The sequence below is a fragment of the Misgurnus anguillicaudatus genome, chromosome 3 (assembly GCF_027580225.2).
Source record: "Misgurnus anguillicaudatus chromosome 3, ASM2758022v2, whole genome shotgun sequence".
NCBI lineage: Eukaryota > Metazoa > Chordata > Actinopteri > Cypriniformes > Cobitidae > Misgurnus > Misgurnus anguillicaudatus.
Window position 1 is genome coordinate 39,936,442 of NC_073339.2, and position 15,566 is coordinate 39,952,007.

At 37.9% G+C, this 15,566-nt stretch overlaps 1 protein-coding gene across 2 annotated transcripts in view; it reads left to right on the forward strand.

Annotated features, from left to right (window-relative positions):
* Nucleotides 1–15,566, forward strand: part of dmd (dystrophin) — a 164,145-nt gene that overhangs the window by 101,445 nt on the left and 47,134 nt on the right. Inside the window, exons 52-58 of one of the 2 annotated variants that reach the window (XM_073866166.1) lie at nt 160–277; nt 2,104–2,315; nt 2,487–2,641; nt 3,734–3,923; nt 8,962–9,134; nt 11,786–11,942; nt 12,890–13,007. In XM_073866166.1, coding sequence (XP_073722267.1) covers nt 160–277; nt 2,104–2,315; nt 2,487–2,641; nt 3,734–3,923; nt 8,962–9,134; nt 11,786–11,942; nt 12,890–13,007 — 1,123 coding nt within the window. Of the gene's footprint in view, nt 1–159; nt 278–2,103; nt 2,316–2,486; nt 2,642–3,733; nt 3,924–5,950; nt 6,162–8,961; nt 9,135–11,785; nt 11,943–12,889; nt 13,008–15,566 lie in introns of those variants that run through there. The other variant, XM_055205904.2, reaches the window with a different exon arrangement.

Below are 15,566 nucleotides of genomic sequence, written 5' to 3' on the forward strand. Positions count from 1 at the left end.
CAAAAGCTAACAGAAATAAACAAAAAAAAACACAAATCTTTTTATTTTTTAGATTCTTTTAGGTATTTATTATGTGCCCCCTTTAACTTGCCATTATATCCCCTTTATATAGTGGCACATAAAACCTCCTCACAAAGTAATTTTCTCTCTAACTGACAGTCATCCCTGCAAGACATGGAGCAAAGATGCCCACAGCTGAGCAAACAAATCACAGCAGCCCAGAACCTGAAGAACAAAACCAATAACCCTGAGGCACGGGCGGCCATTACAGACCGGAGTAAGTCAGCTTTGCCAGTTCTTATGTTAATCCACAGTCAGTAATTCACTGTGTTTGTGGTGATATCTCAACAGCTTGATGGATATTAAAGATATTCGTCAATCATTTAAATAATTCAAAAAGCAAACAACGGGGGTTTTCGAGAATTGTCTAGGCATCTCAATGTCATTGTTCGTATTACACATGCTGTTAAACAGTGAGGTGAATTGTGATATAACATTTTTAATTACAGGAAATACTTATTTTTAAGAGTTATTTGACTCCGGTAGATGATAAAAAAAACTTGCATTAGAGGAATAGTGCACCCTAAAATGAAAATTGTTTAATAATTTACTAAATGTATTCTTCTATTTCTTCAATTGTACACAAACAAATAATTTTATGTACAAAGGCTGTTTGTTATCTTATATGGTAGTCAACATGGCAAAGCTGCAAAAGCAGATACATCCATCATTAAAGGGCACATGTTATACCCATTTTTACAAGATGTAATATAAATCTCAACTGTGCCTAAAATGTGTCTGTTAAGTTTCAGCTCAAAATACCCCACAGATCATTTATATATATATATATATGTGTGTGTGTCCAAAATGCCCTTATTTGGGTGGGAGCATGTGTGTACCTTTAAATGCAAATGAACTACAGCTCCTCACTTCCTTACTTACAGACAGTGAGCACTTTTGATTAAAAATAGATCTGATTCCTGTGAATACAGTCTAAGACAATAGGACCTTCAGCCGCATTAGTGCTACAACGTGCTAACAAACACATTTAAAAAAGCTTTTGGGTCAAATCAACCAGTCAGTCAGTGGCCGTGGGCAGGGCTTTATCAATGTGATGTCACATTAACAAGAAAATCAAAGCAGCATGCTTATGAGACTGCTTTGGTTTAATGGTATTAAAAAAGAAGAAGGGTTGGATTTTTTTCATTGTAGAGTTGTTGTGTTTACACGCTGCCAACACACATTTATGTCCAAATACCTTGTAAAAGGGAATTTTGCAAAGTATGTGCAATTTAAAGTAATCTAAATGACTCAAGTGAGTTGATTTATGTCTTCTGAAGGAAATTATACATTTGTGAGTGAAAGTGTTTAATATTTTAAGCTTATTTAGCAAAATAGAAATGTAAAAAAAACAGATCAAAGCACTTGATTCATTCAAATCTAATTGGTTCTCGTGACCAGCAGTGGCGGCCGGTGACTTCTTTTTTCGAGGGCGCCCGATGTAAAGTTCGTCACAGCATGTATGTAGCCCGTCATGTGTGTGGCTCCTTTTTTCAAAATATGTGTCATGCCAAAATAAGTGCCTGCTGCAGACACCTCTAAAGGGTTTATGATTAAAGAGACGCTCGTGTTTGCCAGATTCTCGCATAATCTCATGCATAATCAGAGTTTACTGTTAAGGGAGTGTCTTGCATGTATTTTGTGAACGTGAGCGTCTCTTTTATCATAAATGGTGATTTTGAATTAGCCCCCCTCGGATGAGCAATCACGAGCCGCCACAGTTGACCAGTCATGTGTGTTCCATTACAAGACATGCAAAGCTATTCTTCACTTTTGGGTGAGATATTCCTTTAAAGAATGAATAAAAATTCAAGCCATATCAAAGGAACAGAATATTACGGTTGTACAAATGAAAAACACGACTACTACACTCAGACTATAATAAAACCATGATTAATTTTCTACCAGTAAGGTTCCACCCAAAATATTTGAACAACTACATGCTAAGAACCCCACCTCACACCTTAGCAACTGCATAGCAACACAATGATAACCATGTCCTGAGCTATTCATAACAATACTTGTGTCATCTTTTGTTAAAAGTTGAAAAATTGCAGGCCCATTGGGAAGATTCCCACAACAAGCTGACGAACAGGGTCCTTCAACTTCAGAGCATGTATAAGGACTCCAGTGATTGGCTGGAGGCCAGAAAAAGGGTGGAGCCTCTCATTAAGAAAGCCAATGAAAGACTGGATGGCTGGAAGAAACCCTCTCATGGTGCTGGAGATTTAAAAAGTCAAAATGCCGATGTCAAGGTAATGTAGAGTCAACCATTAAAATGCTCCTTTCAAAAGCATGAGAGAAATAAAAATATTTATATAAATTAATATAAAAATCAGCTGACAGATACAGCATATAATATAAAAATCAGCTGACAGATACAACATGTATTGTAACGTATTAAACATTTTGTTTTTATTTTGCAGCAACTTTCTAAGGACATACAGCAATGGCAAGCCCAGATAAATGTCACCAATGAGCTGGCAAACAAACTGCTCACTCTGTATGTAGACGATGACACCAGCAAAGTTAAACAAATGACCGATAGCATGAATCTGGCCTGGGCAAACATCAAAAAGCGGTAAGCTTATGTATACATATGTATATATGTGTTCAATAACAATACTAAAATGCAGTCCTATAACGATAAGCATTTTTAACAATTTAATTGGACTGTCTTTTGTATTTATGGAACTGAAAATAATGTACTGCAGATACAATAAAACCCTGAGGTTATTTCAAAGGTTTAAAAGGTGTAATTGCTTTGAGAAGAAATGCAGTACATCGAAACAACAAGATTTCTAAAAAACGTTCAATGTTTAATACATTTGTTACTAACCGTAAGACAATCACAGATGAGATCTCTTTAATACCTCAATTATTTCTCCTAGACATCAATGACATTAAGAAGAAAGCAACTTAAGTCTCCCGCATCTCATATATTTCTACCGAGGATCTCAATTTCCCAGAAATTTAAAATAAAAGTTTTAGAAGAGATCTCAACAATGTCACAAACTGAGCTTAGGTTTGCCAAGTCTGCAATGATAAGTCAATATTATTGAAGATTTTAGTATGAACTCAAATATTTCTCATCAAATTTACCCAAATCTAGATTTTTATATATTATGCTTAATGCGTTCAATTCATAGTCCTAATGTATTTAAAAGGGGACATATCATGAGAATCTGACTTTTTCCATGTTTAAGTGCTAAAATTGTGTCCCCGGTGCTTCTATCTATCTAGAAAATTTGAAAAAGAACAACCCAGTAACTTAGTTTGGGTATAACATTCTGTGCAAGCATATGAAAAATAGGTAATTGAAATTTGGCTCCCCTTGTGATGTCAAAAGGGGATCTTATTATAATAAAACCGCCCCTTAAATCTGCACTATCCAACCACGGCACTGCCATATAGTGCAGAGAGAGAGAGAGAGAGAGAGAGAGAAATCATTGACAGCACAATTGAGTTTCAATTTCAACAAACCACCATTATGGTGATCAGTGCTTGCATTTCTTTAGCTCATTTGCATTTTTACATTTTTGTTCACACCTACAAAGTGGGAATTTTAACATGTCACAATAAATTATCTGTAGGGTATTTTGAGCTTAAACTTCACATATATACTCTGGGGACACCAAACATTTAAAAAAATGATTTTTGTTGCTTTTTACAGTACCGGGGATAAGGAGGCAGATTTGGAAGCAGGACTTCGGCAGTTGCAGCATTATTACTTGGATCTGGAGAAATTCCTTAATTGGCTCACTGAAGCAGAAACCACAGCCAATGTCTTACAGGACACCACGTTTAGGGAAGGACTGCTGGAACATCCAGCCACGGTGCAGCACTTACTGGATGAATGGCAGGTGTGTAAACAGTGTTATGTACATCATCCTTAAAACAACCCAGTGCATTTAATACAAATGTAAAAATGATGATATTAGAGGTTCCTCTCCTTTTTTAGAAAGAGTGGTTCTCTGAGAAACTTGAAGCATACATGTTACCACAAGAATTCTAAGTGGTCCCTTCATTTTGGTAGGATTTTGAGGCACCTTTCAAAAGAGTGCCTAGTTCTGTAGTCATCTCCATGGAGGCTGAGTAGTCCAAAAAGACGTTTCAGGCATCATAAGTAGCCTTTATAAGTCTGCAATAGTGGACTTTCTCTGCAGCCCGGCAATTCATTGTATTTTTCAAATATATAATTTCCAATTCAGTGCAAATACAGTAGCCTAAACCATTATGATTTTTGCCATAATCGTGCAGCCCTACCATAATGTATTTTTATATTTTTCAAGTAAACTTATTCAAAAACTACTAAAAAAAAAACAATTAACAAACAAACAAAACGGGAAAAAACAACGTTTCATCCATCTATATTTTTTTCTCTGCCGATAAAAATATTTTTTTTGCAAAAAGCTGAAATTATTGAATTTTTGTGAAGGAATTTTGCTAGAGATCAGATTCAGAACGATTATCAAAACATACATGGAGTGTAAAATTAGTAAATCATTTTTTGCTTCAGTTTTTTTTAAATAAATTGGTTAAGTAATAGGTCCATCTGGATAATCGCGATATTACATATTAACATAAAAACTCATCAGGAACACGTTTTCTTCATTCAATTGTTTTCTCTTCATTGACGAGATAACTCGTCAATAGCAGGAAAACAGTTAATACTAGTTTTAGGCATTTATAGTTAGCGCATGGTTAGCGCAAATTAACCATTGTTTTGCTATAGTACGTGTTGGACGAGTTACAGAGTATTTCTGTCTCGAATGCACTTCGCCAGGGTTTGTACAAGTTTCAGAACGTTTCAGTGGTAAGCCATATGTATCACTTCTTTTTATGGGCACATTCCCCAGAAAAAAACACGCCCACACGTCAATCAGCGGGAGAGCGAGAACCGAGGAAGCTAAGTTACAGGCATCACTTCACGCGATAGCTTTGTTTTATATCAAGACTCAACAATGGAACGAAAAAAGAAGTGTGTTTATGGATGTAAGGAGAAATAGGCCATAATTATGGAACAATGGATATAGTTTGTTTATCCATTTTATCTATTTCATTGAAAAGTTGTATTGGAAATAAGCACGTAAGTGCATACAATGTAAACGACACAAACATGTATTGAATCATAAGTTATCCAGTAAGTGTTGAATAAAGTGTTGACTCGTGACTCGCTCCTCCCGCAGTTCGTAACTCATCCTTCCGAATGTTTTTGGACATTATCGAAAAAGCTAATCTGTCTTTTATAAATCTGATAACACTACAGACTCTTCGAAGAAAAAAAGGATGTAATACTACTCTATAGGTACTCCAGATTAACATCAGATATGCAAAAACAGCGTGTGTAATGGACGCTTAAGAAAAAAAAACGTGGTTACTACACTTATTATAATAAATAATGGTTAATTTATACCACAATTATACAAATTTAATACAAATTTTCTGCATTAGAATACTGGTCTCATTTTGAGTCCTTGGGGACTTTCTCCTTACTGTACATGAGTGACGTATACATGCAATTCTTCAATCAGTTAAAGCTTTGTGACACAAACAATTCCAACGATATTAGTGAGAGGAAAATATTTCTGAATTTCATTCCAATAGCATCTCTCGGGAAACAAGAGAGTTTAAGTGTTATTTATTAGGCAGGCCGTGGAAACTGACGGGTCTATTGTTGGGGTCGCCCGCTTCTCGCTGGTATGGGAGATATGTGTACTTGGCAATGGTGCAGAGATGCAGCTAAATATGAAGAGGCAGATAAAGATGTGGGCTGTAAAGAGAAGCCTCTGTTCTTCCAGAAACCAGCACTGACCCAGTCTTCGCTAGCAGTGCCCACTCTCGCCACAAACAACAGGGCCAGTGTGCCTCCGCGACCGAGGCTCTGAAGCTCATTTCACCTCGCATCTAGACACATGGTTGCAGAATACATTTTCTCGCTCTCATCCTCACGATGTCCGTTCTTTCGTCTCGCTTCGTTCACGTCCACATGGTGGGGAATTAAAGGATCTTTGCTAACAACAGTCAGATGGACTGTTCACGATTCCTTTGATGTCTTTCGATTACTGGAAATGTTGCATAGGAAGACTTACCATGTTAAGGTACTCAGCTTAAGGATTTGCATGTATGTTGAAACTGGTTTAAGTAAATCCAAATGATAAAAAGTAAAGAAATGCATAATAGTATAATATTCTCGTCTCTGTCATTGTGTAATTATATGCGTCATTCCATTCATAGATCATTTGTGTTGTGACATGCTTACTTTCAATCAGTTATTGTTTTAGGAGCTGTTTTTCTCCATTAACTTGATTTAAATTAGGTCATAAAAGCTGCATGCATAATTATGATGTATGCATAATTATATGTGATAAATAGCAAAAGCTATTTTAGATGAAATAGAGCATGTTACACCGCAGGACCTGTCAACAATAGGAATTTATTTCTGTAATTCATAACTACCCATGTACAGAGTATAGTTGCAATAAACGTCAAAGAAAGAAAAATAAATTGGCTTAACAGTTTTTATTTATTATAGATAAACTTAAGACATATACCGTAAGGAGAATATACCTAAGGGCTCTGTCACATCATTTTACGAGTCAAAATAAGATTTACATTTTAATGCAGAGAATCTGCAGGTGGATGAAAGTATAAAATGTTGAGTGAATGCACATTCACACTGATAAAATAGTATAAAATCAAGAAAGTAGATATATGTAACCCTGCCTGTGAAAAGTCACCTAAAAATTTTTTTTGTGATTAAATGTTTTCTATTAAATCATCCTAAACTCTCAGAAAAAAGGTACAAGAAGGTACAAAAGTTGTCACTGGGGTGGTACACTGATCAAAATAAAGGTACAAAGCTGTTACTGGGGCAGTACCCTTTAAAAAAAGGTCCTAATATGTGGCATTTATGTACAAATATGTATCTTTGAACTGCCAATATGTACCTTTGAAGCACTAATATGCACTCTTTGGGTACAAAGGTGTACCTTTTCAAAAAGTATACTTTTGTACCTAAAGGGTTGCATATTAGTACCTCAAAGGTACATATATCTGTACCAAAATGCAGGGTTCCTACGGGTCCTTAAAATCCTTGAAAGTTTGTGAATCTTAGGGAAAAAATTCAAGGCCCTGGGAAGTTTTTGAAAATATTCATACATAGATACAGGTCATTGAAAGTGCTTGAATCTATTTTATGCAAAAAGCATAAAAGCATTTCTGGAAAAAAAATCCATATTATTCCCTGTGTAGTGTAGGATAATAATATCATAAAAATTCTAGACTTTTTAAGCACACATGCTTAAAGGTAGGGTAACACATTTTGAAAAATGCTAACGGTAGCCGCCTAGCAATGAAATCCCGATCCCACCCTCAAGTCAAATCGCCATCCAAAGTCACGCCTATTTTAAAACACATGAACACGCACAGATCAGACGGTCACATCTCATGTCTCATTCACCAGTGAGAAAACTTTGGAATAACACTTCCAAAATAACCAAACAACTGGTTTACATCTGAATTAGTTTAAGCACACGTTCGGTTGTGTAGACGTAGTAACTATATCGTTACGCTAATCCGTAAACGAACTCAAATTTCATAAGCAACACAATGTTTCATCAAAGTAGAATATCTGAATCCATCTCAATACAAACATATCGCGTACCTACCTTACCAAAATAAACTGTCCAACGACTCTTTCAGACCCTTTGCGTCCTGCAGCTGTTTGCATCTCGTGGTAAAGCAGTAAAGTTACAGATTTTCATTTGGGTTTTTGCTCTTGCTGATCTAGGCAGTTTTTGCTGTTGTTGTTATAAAAGATGCCTTTAGTTTTGTGCCTCCTGTGTAGGTTGTCAATTTAGCAGAAAAGTTTGCTGTTCTCACTGTTTACAGGCAGGAGGTGAGCGCACGTGAACGCGCCGATGACGTATGGTGTCTGCGTGGACTCGCTGTGCGGTGGGCATTCAAATTACGGTTACGTATGAGGGACAAAAATGGAAACGTCCGTTCGGACCGAAATCTATGATTTGTTGAACAATTTTTTGGTCCTACGCCTTTCACAGATAACATACATTTCTACAAATACATTTAAACAACTTAACACAGTGATTGCTATCAGGATGTAAGGAGACAAAAAATGTTTCAGGATCAAATCTGTTACCCTACCTTTAACTGTTCGCTTTAAATCCTTACATCTTCTGTATGTGAATGTTGATTCATACCAAAATGCTTTTTTGCATAGTTGTGTTTGACAAATGAAAACGTCCCGTGTATTTAACTGTTGTTCCCTGAGAAGGGAACGAGACGCTGCGTCTCTCTTGCCATACTTCCTGCATCCCTGTAACGCCGTCTTTGGCAATATTTCAGATAGTCTTCATCGTTGAGCCTCACCGTTGGTTGAATTTGATATACACATTCAGACACACTTGCCCCTGGAGGCGTCCCCAAAGTGTCACCGCAGTGACGCAGCGCGAGTTCCCTCGAAAGGGAACTGTACCAATGTATATTTAAAGGTAACACAATGTAACCTTGCTCTCACTTAAAATTTTGTTTTTGAGTTTGAGGGTATTGGACCTGGAAAGTCCTTGAAAGGTCTTTGAATTTGAAGTTAACTAAGGTGTGAGAACCCTGAAAATGGTGACTGTGACAACTTTTGTGTCTTTTTTCTGAGAGTGTACATGGTGTAAAGAACATTCTGTCAAAATATAACCTTGATATGTTTAATATTAACTGAGTAAGGCCATGTCAAAGATGTGAAATCAAACTCTGATACTCTTAAACTCCGTAATAAGATTATGAGACTATAACCTGTATTTCACAGAGAGGGTCACATATATTTAAGATAAAAGTTTAAACGTAACTTCATGTCTGGATGTCTAAGATCTATCTTAATCCTCGCAGGATCTCCAAGCGGAGATCGATGGCCACCGGGAGATGTATCATTCATTAGATGAAAACGGACACCGTATTGTGTCAGCTCTGGAGGGGACGGATAATGCCGTGGTGCTGCAGAAACGTCTTGATGACATGGGACAGCGTTGGCATGAGTTGTGTAATAAAGTTATGAGTATAAGGTAAGACCCATTTGTCATCTTAATTTAACCTGGGGAAGTTCACGCTGAGTGGAAGCAGGCTGTGAAAAATGCTGCGATATTATAAAAGCCCCGGGCTTGCGTAATAGCATTCGTAATCCGTCGCATTTATTTTACTTTATTTCAAAATACAGGCCTGTTTGTTTTTAAAGGTGCTTGCTAAGGCAAACATCACTATTACTATTGCTCATACTTACGGTGAGTATTAAACTTCGTTCCGCACCATGTGTGCTTGATGAGCAGTGTGCCTATTACTTTTCTGAGGAGTTACATTTTTGCCCGACGGGGGATAAAACATAATAAAGAAGCTACGTCTAGTGACCACCAGTATATAATAGAGATGGATAGAGATATAATAGAGATGGAGTGGGCAAGCCACAGGCCACAAGTAATATATAAGTGTGTGAAAATATTATGTAGGGGTCACAATATGTGATTTTTTTTCTACATAAAAACCATCCTACATAATATCCTTGATATATTTAATATTGACTGAGTAAGGTCATGTCCAAGACTGAAATAAATGTGAAATCAATGATTATAATGCTCTAAATCTCGTAATTAAATTTACATTATGCATTCGGCAGACGCTTTTATCCAAAGCGAATTACAGTGCATTACAAGGGATACATTTTTATCAGTATGTGCATTCAAGGGATTTAAACCCTTGACCTTTTGCAAAATATGTGTTTGGCACGCCATGTGAACCCATGTGCATCACGTGTCATGTCAAAATATGTGTCCGGCACGCCATGTTAACCTATGTGCGTCACGTGTCATGTCAAAATATGTTTTCTGAATGCCATGTGAACCTATGTGCATTACGTGTCATGTCAAAATATGTGTTCGATACGCCATGTGAACCTATGTGCATCACGTGTCATGTCAAAATATGTGTTCGGCACGCCATGTGAACCTATGTGCATTACGTGTCATGTCAAAATATGTTTTCTGAATGCCATGTGAACCTATGTGCATCACGTGTCATGTCAAAATATGTGTTCGGCACGCCATGTGAACCTATGTGCATTACGTGTCATGTCAAAATATGTTTTCTGAATGCCATGTGAACCTATGTGCATCACGTGTCATGTCAAAATATGTGTTCGGCACGCCATGTGAACCTATGTGCATCACGTGTCATGTCAAAATATGTTTTCTGAAGGCCATGTGAACCTATGTGCATTACGTGTCATGTCAAAATATGTGTTCGATACGCCATGTGAACCTATGTGCATCACGTGTCATGTCAAAATATGTGTTCGGCACGCCATGTGAACCTATGGGCATCACGTGTCATGTCAAAATATGTGTTCGGCACGCCATGTGAACCTATGTGCATCATGCGTCATGTCAAAATATGTGTTAGGCACGCCATGTGAACTTATGTGCATCACGTGTCATGTCAAAATATGTGTTCTGCATGCCATGTGAACTTATGTGCATCACGTGTCATGTCAAAATATGTGTCCGGCACGCCATGTGAACCTTTGTGCGTGTCATGTCAAAATATGTGTTTGGCACGCCATGTGAACTTATGTGCGTGTCATGTCAAAATAAGTGTTTGGCACGCCATGTGAACTTATGTGCATAACGTGTCATGTCAAAATATGTGTCCGGCACGCCATGTGAACCTATGTGCATCAGGTGTCATGTCAAAATATGTGTTCGGCACGCCATGAGAACTTATGTGCGTGTCATGTCAAAATATGTGTTCGGCACGCCATGTGAACCTATGTGCATCACGTGTCATGTCAAAATATGCGTTCTGCATGCCATGTGAACCTATGTGCATCACGTGTCATGTCAAAATATGCGTTCGGCACGCCATGTGAACCCATGTGCATCACGTGTCATGTCAAAACATGTGTTCGGCACCCCATGTAAACCCATGTGCATCACGTGTCATGTCAAAATATGTGTTCGGCACCCCATGTGAACCCGTGTGCATCACGTGTCATGTCAAAATATGTGTTCGGCACGCCATGTGAACCTGTGTGCATCACGTGTCATGTCAAAACACGTGTTCGGCACACCATGTGAATCTATGTGCATCACGTGTCATGTCAAAATATGTGTTCGGCACACCATGTGAATCTATGTGCATCACGTGTCATGTCAAAATATGTGTTCGGCACACCATGTGAACCTATGCGCATCACGTGTCATGTCAAAATATGTGACATAGATTCACAACAAACATATACTTTGCTATGACGAGCAACACACATGATGACACTTTGAATACATATGTTGAATTTGCGCCCCTCGGAAGAGAAGTTACCGGCCACCACTGATATAATTGATTAATATTTACTTTCACGTGGTGTCTGAGCCCACCGTTTGAATTCATGACTTTTGTTTGCAAATTTAGGTGTCAAACCTATAGAAGCACATACTGTGTGCCTTTAAATGAAAAGCTGGTAAAAGCCTTTACAGTAATGCTCATGCATATTCAAACAAAATGTTCAAATGACACTTTCATCTCTCAAAGACTCGACACTTCATTCGTGCAATGATTTTTTTTCGAAACGTGATGTGATAGAAGAGTGCCCTCTGGTGGTTTCTCTTAATATAGCTTCAAATATTGGGATGGTCTAATATCTTAACATTGTTTATTCATGACTCTTCAGGCCCTATCTGGACGCAGGTGTGGATCAGTGGAAACACTTGCATATGTCCTTGCAAGAGCTGCTCAACTGGCTACAGCTTAAGAGGGAGGAGCTCGAACACCAGAAGCCAGTAGGGGGCGACGTCCCGACCGTGCACCAACAACTCCTCACGCACAAGGTGAGGATACGGCACATGGCTTACGCCCCTAACCGAAGGCATGAAAAATGATGTTGAAGATGATTTATGAATTCCGTATTGAAGCGTAATCGTATCACAGTCTGTTCTTGTTAAATATTTAAACAGATGGAGATGATACGTTGCGTAGGAGAGGTGCAAAATCTCTTGTCTCCTGGCATGGCTGTGCGGACCAATTAACATCTGCTATTGGCCGTCAGCTGTCAGGGGTCTGCTGTAAACAGGATGCGGTCGTAGTGTAGTTTGTGTAGGGGAGGCTGTGAGAGTCGGTCTGATAGACTCCACATTTGCAGGATTGTCAGATGCGTAGGAGCTGCGAAGAAAGTGCCATCAGAAGTGTAATTAAAGCATTTTGATTTGCAAACTACTGAAACGTTTGCAGTTTAAGCTCAAACTCCGGGAGGCTTAAGCAGATTCTTGAGGGTTCTTTAAGATTTTAATTGTGGTTTGCTTAACCACAAAAACGTTAATTACAATGCGCAAAATTAAAATAATAAAGCGTATTAAAATGATCAAAAGCAATGAATTTCATGTAATTAAAGCTCATTTTTAAAGGAACAGTTCACCTGAAATAAAACTAATATCAAACTACATGCATTTAGAAAATAACAGATTTTGTTTCTCGAACCGCTTCAGTTTGAGAGGAAGCAACTTGGTGAGTCTGTTTTTCACCTGTATAATAATGGCCATTTCTATGAGTTAAAAGAAAAACTTATATTGGCTGTATGAAAAGGTGCTTGAGTCTTATTGATTGGACTGTCCAAAAGTCTAAGACCGCACAAGAAAATCTGGCGTTCTGTTTTATTTACATGCAGCCGAAATGTAAGGATTTATGTAAATGAAACGTTTCAAAGTCCAATTGTTTATGTGTTGCAATTTAGTAAATTTGCCCGTCATTGTGATTCAAAACAACCCCTTGTGCTTTATAGGGCTTCAGACGAGAGCTGGCTGCCAAAGAACCTGTGATCAATGGAACGCTTGACAACGTGAAAACATTCCTTTCTGAGATGCCTCGTGAGGGGTTGAAAAAAAGGCCTGGTCAAAAGGGTATGAAATCTTGAATCCATACACATACTACAATTCAACTCTGGTCCAGGAGAGCCACTGTTTGGATCCAAGCCTAGTCAAACATACTATACCTTTCAGGCATTCTTAAAGGGACACTCCACTTTTTTTGAAAATATGCTCATTTTACAGCTCCCCTAGAGTTAAACGTGATTTTTACCGTTTTGGAATCCATTCAGCCGATCTCCGGGTCTGGCGGTACAACTTTTAGCATAGCTTAGCATAATCCATTGAATCAGATTAGACCATTAGCATCGAGCTAAAAATAACCAAAGAGTTTAAAAATTGACTCTTCTATAGTTATATCGTGTACTAAGACCGACGGAAAATTAAAAGTTGCGATTTTCTAGGCAGATATGGCTAGGAACTATACTCTCAAACTGGCCTAATAATCAAGGACTTTGCTCCGTAACATAGCTGCTAGAGATGCGCGGTTGTCGGTTACAGCCGCGGATAAACCGCGGGTCGGGCGGATGACGTGATGAAAAATTATATTTTAATTAAATTCGGGCGGGTGGCGGATCGACTGCTTGTTATTAGCTGTGTCCTTCAAAGCATGCGACTTTAAACGGTGAGCACTCTGTCTTTCAAGGTGGCAGGCTCAGAAGTTCGCGAAGAGAACTGAAATGAGACGGTCTAGCCTGCTGAGGGCCCATAATTTGGGTCACCTGTTGCACGCGCCCCCAGTAGCGCCCATCGCGATTGTCAGCAATAAACAGCGGAGACATTTCTGACTTATTAAAATAAATATGTAATCAGAAAAATATGAATTTATTTGAAAAAATATGACACATTGATGTAGATTAAACTATTCAACAACAGTATATCAAATAATCAACCTTAGAAATATTCGCAACATAAACCGAATAATATTAACACAAAACATAACTTATAATACTAAAACAGTGACAAGAAAAAGTTTTCTAAATACACTTTTATTTAATAAAGGTTTAAATTGTTTGGGATAGCCTCGGCTGTTAAGGATCCATTCGTTCTATCATTAACAGCGCGGAGAAATGAGGACGCATTTTGACACAGCTCTTATCAACGCCGGCGAAGGAGGTGCGTGGCAAACTCAAAAAAATGAGAATTAAAAACAAAGGAAATAAAAGGTCAGAAAAGGGTTGCCTGGAATAAGTTTTACAAAGTGGTAAATCAGACACCAGTGCAGACTATGTAATTTGTGCGTTTAATTTAGGCTATTTATTTATTTATTTTTGTCCCATGTCATGTGCGCCGATCGGAGACTGGTCTTTATGGTTTAAAAAGAAAGCATTCAAGTGAACAGTACTAAACGAACTTGAAGCAAAAATAAATTTCAGCAAATGCAAACTTCAATCAAACATATATAAGAGGTGAAGTATAGCTTTAGCCTACAGAAATGCTTATTGCATTAATTTTTAAATGTGTGCGAGGTCCGTGCATGTCCTCCGCTAGCAACACAGAAATTGCTGAAATGGCTAAAAGCGCAATCGGCTAAACGAGCATTAAATATTAATGACGTTGAGTTTATTGTTTTTATTAATTTATATTCACATCACTTATGAACTTATCAACAAAACATCGATGAAAATTAAGAGACAAATTATCTGAAACGATATTCATTTTAAAGTAGAAAACAAAACTTAAATTAAACTCGAAAATAATGTCTGACCCATTACAATTCTTCCTTCATATTGGCCTTTACAACGCCCTATATGGCGTTTAAAATTACAGTCTATCTTTCGTAATAAGCTAACTAAATTTAAACAAAACATAAACACATTACAACAATATTTAAACCCAACAATACTCAAACATAAATATAAAATAGACATTATCTATGATGATACATGTTAAAACAATCCGATATAGCGTGTATAATAGCTGGTTGGTAGATGTTTACTATTTTTGTCAAAACCTCCGTTGCAAACCTCCATTTACCTGAATAAAATAATTTTTACTTTGAAAATGATGCGCTGTCACGTTAACATCAGCTGTTAGTTTACATAAGACTCCATCTACATTTACACTCAGCGCAACGTCTGAGTTCTCAAACTAAAACAGGGTCTGCAGCGTTGACGAACGAATCCATTTATGAGGGTCGAAAACGGCGATGTAGTGTAGATGAAAGGCGTAAACGTAGCAAAAGTAATGCGTTTTAAAGTATAAACGCATTAATGTAAACATAGCCTGAGTTCACTGCTTATATTCTAGGGCTTTCTAGTCTCGCGGCTGTCATCAGCAGCGGCTGTCATCAGCAGCGCCTTGCATCGCCCAGTCAGCGGATGGCGGACGGGTGCGGTTTTGAAAACTGGTCAGAAACGTTGGTGCGGATGGATGGCGGACGGATGTTGAGTTTTGTGATGCGGTTGCGGATGAAATAATAGCCCATCCGCGCATCTCTAATAGCTGCAGGAGGCACAATCATATTACGCACTGCCCGAAAATAGTCCCCTGCTAGTGAAAGTAACCAAGGGGACTATTTTCGGAAAAATATCAAAACTCTTTGGTTATTTTTTAGCGTGATGCTAATGGTCTAATCAGATTCAATGGATTATG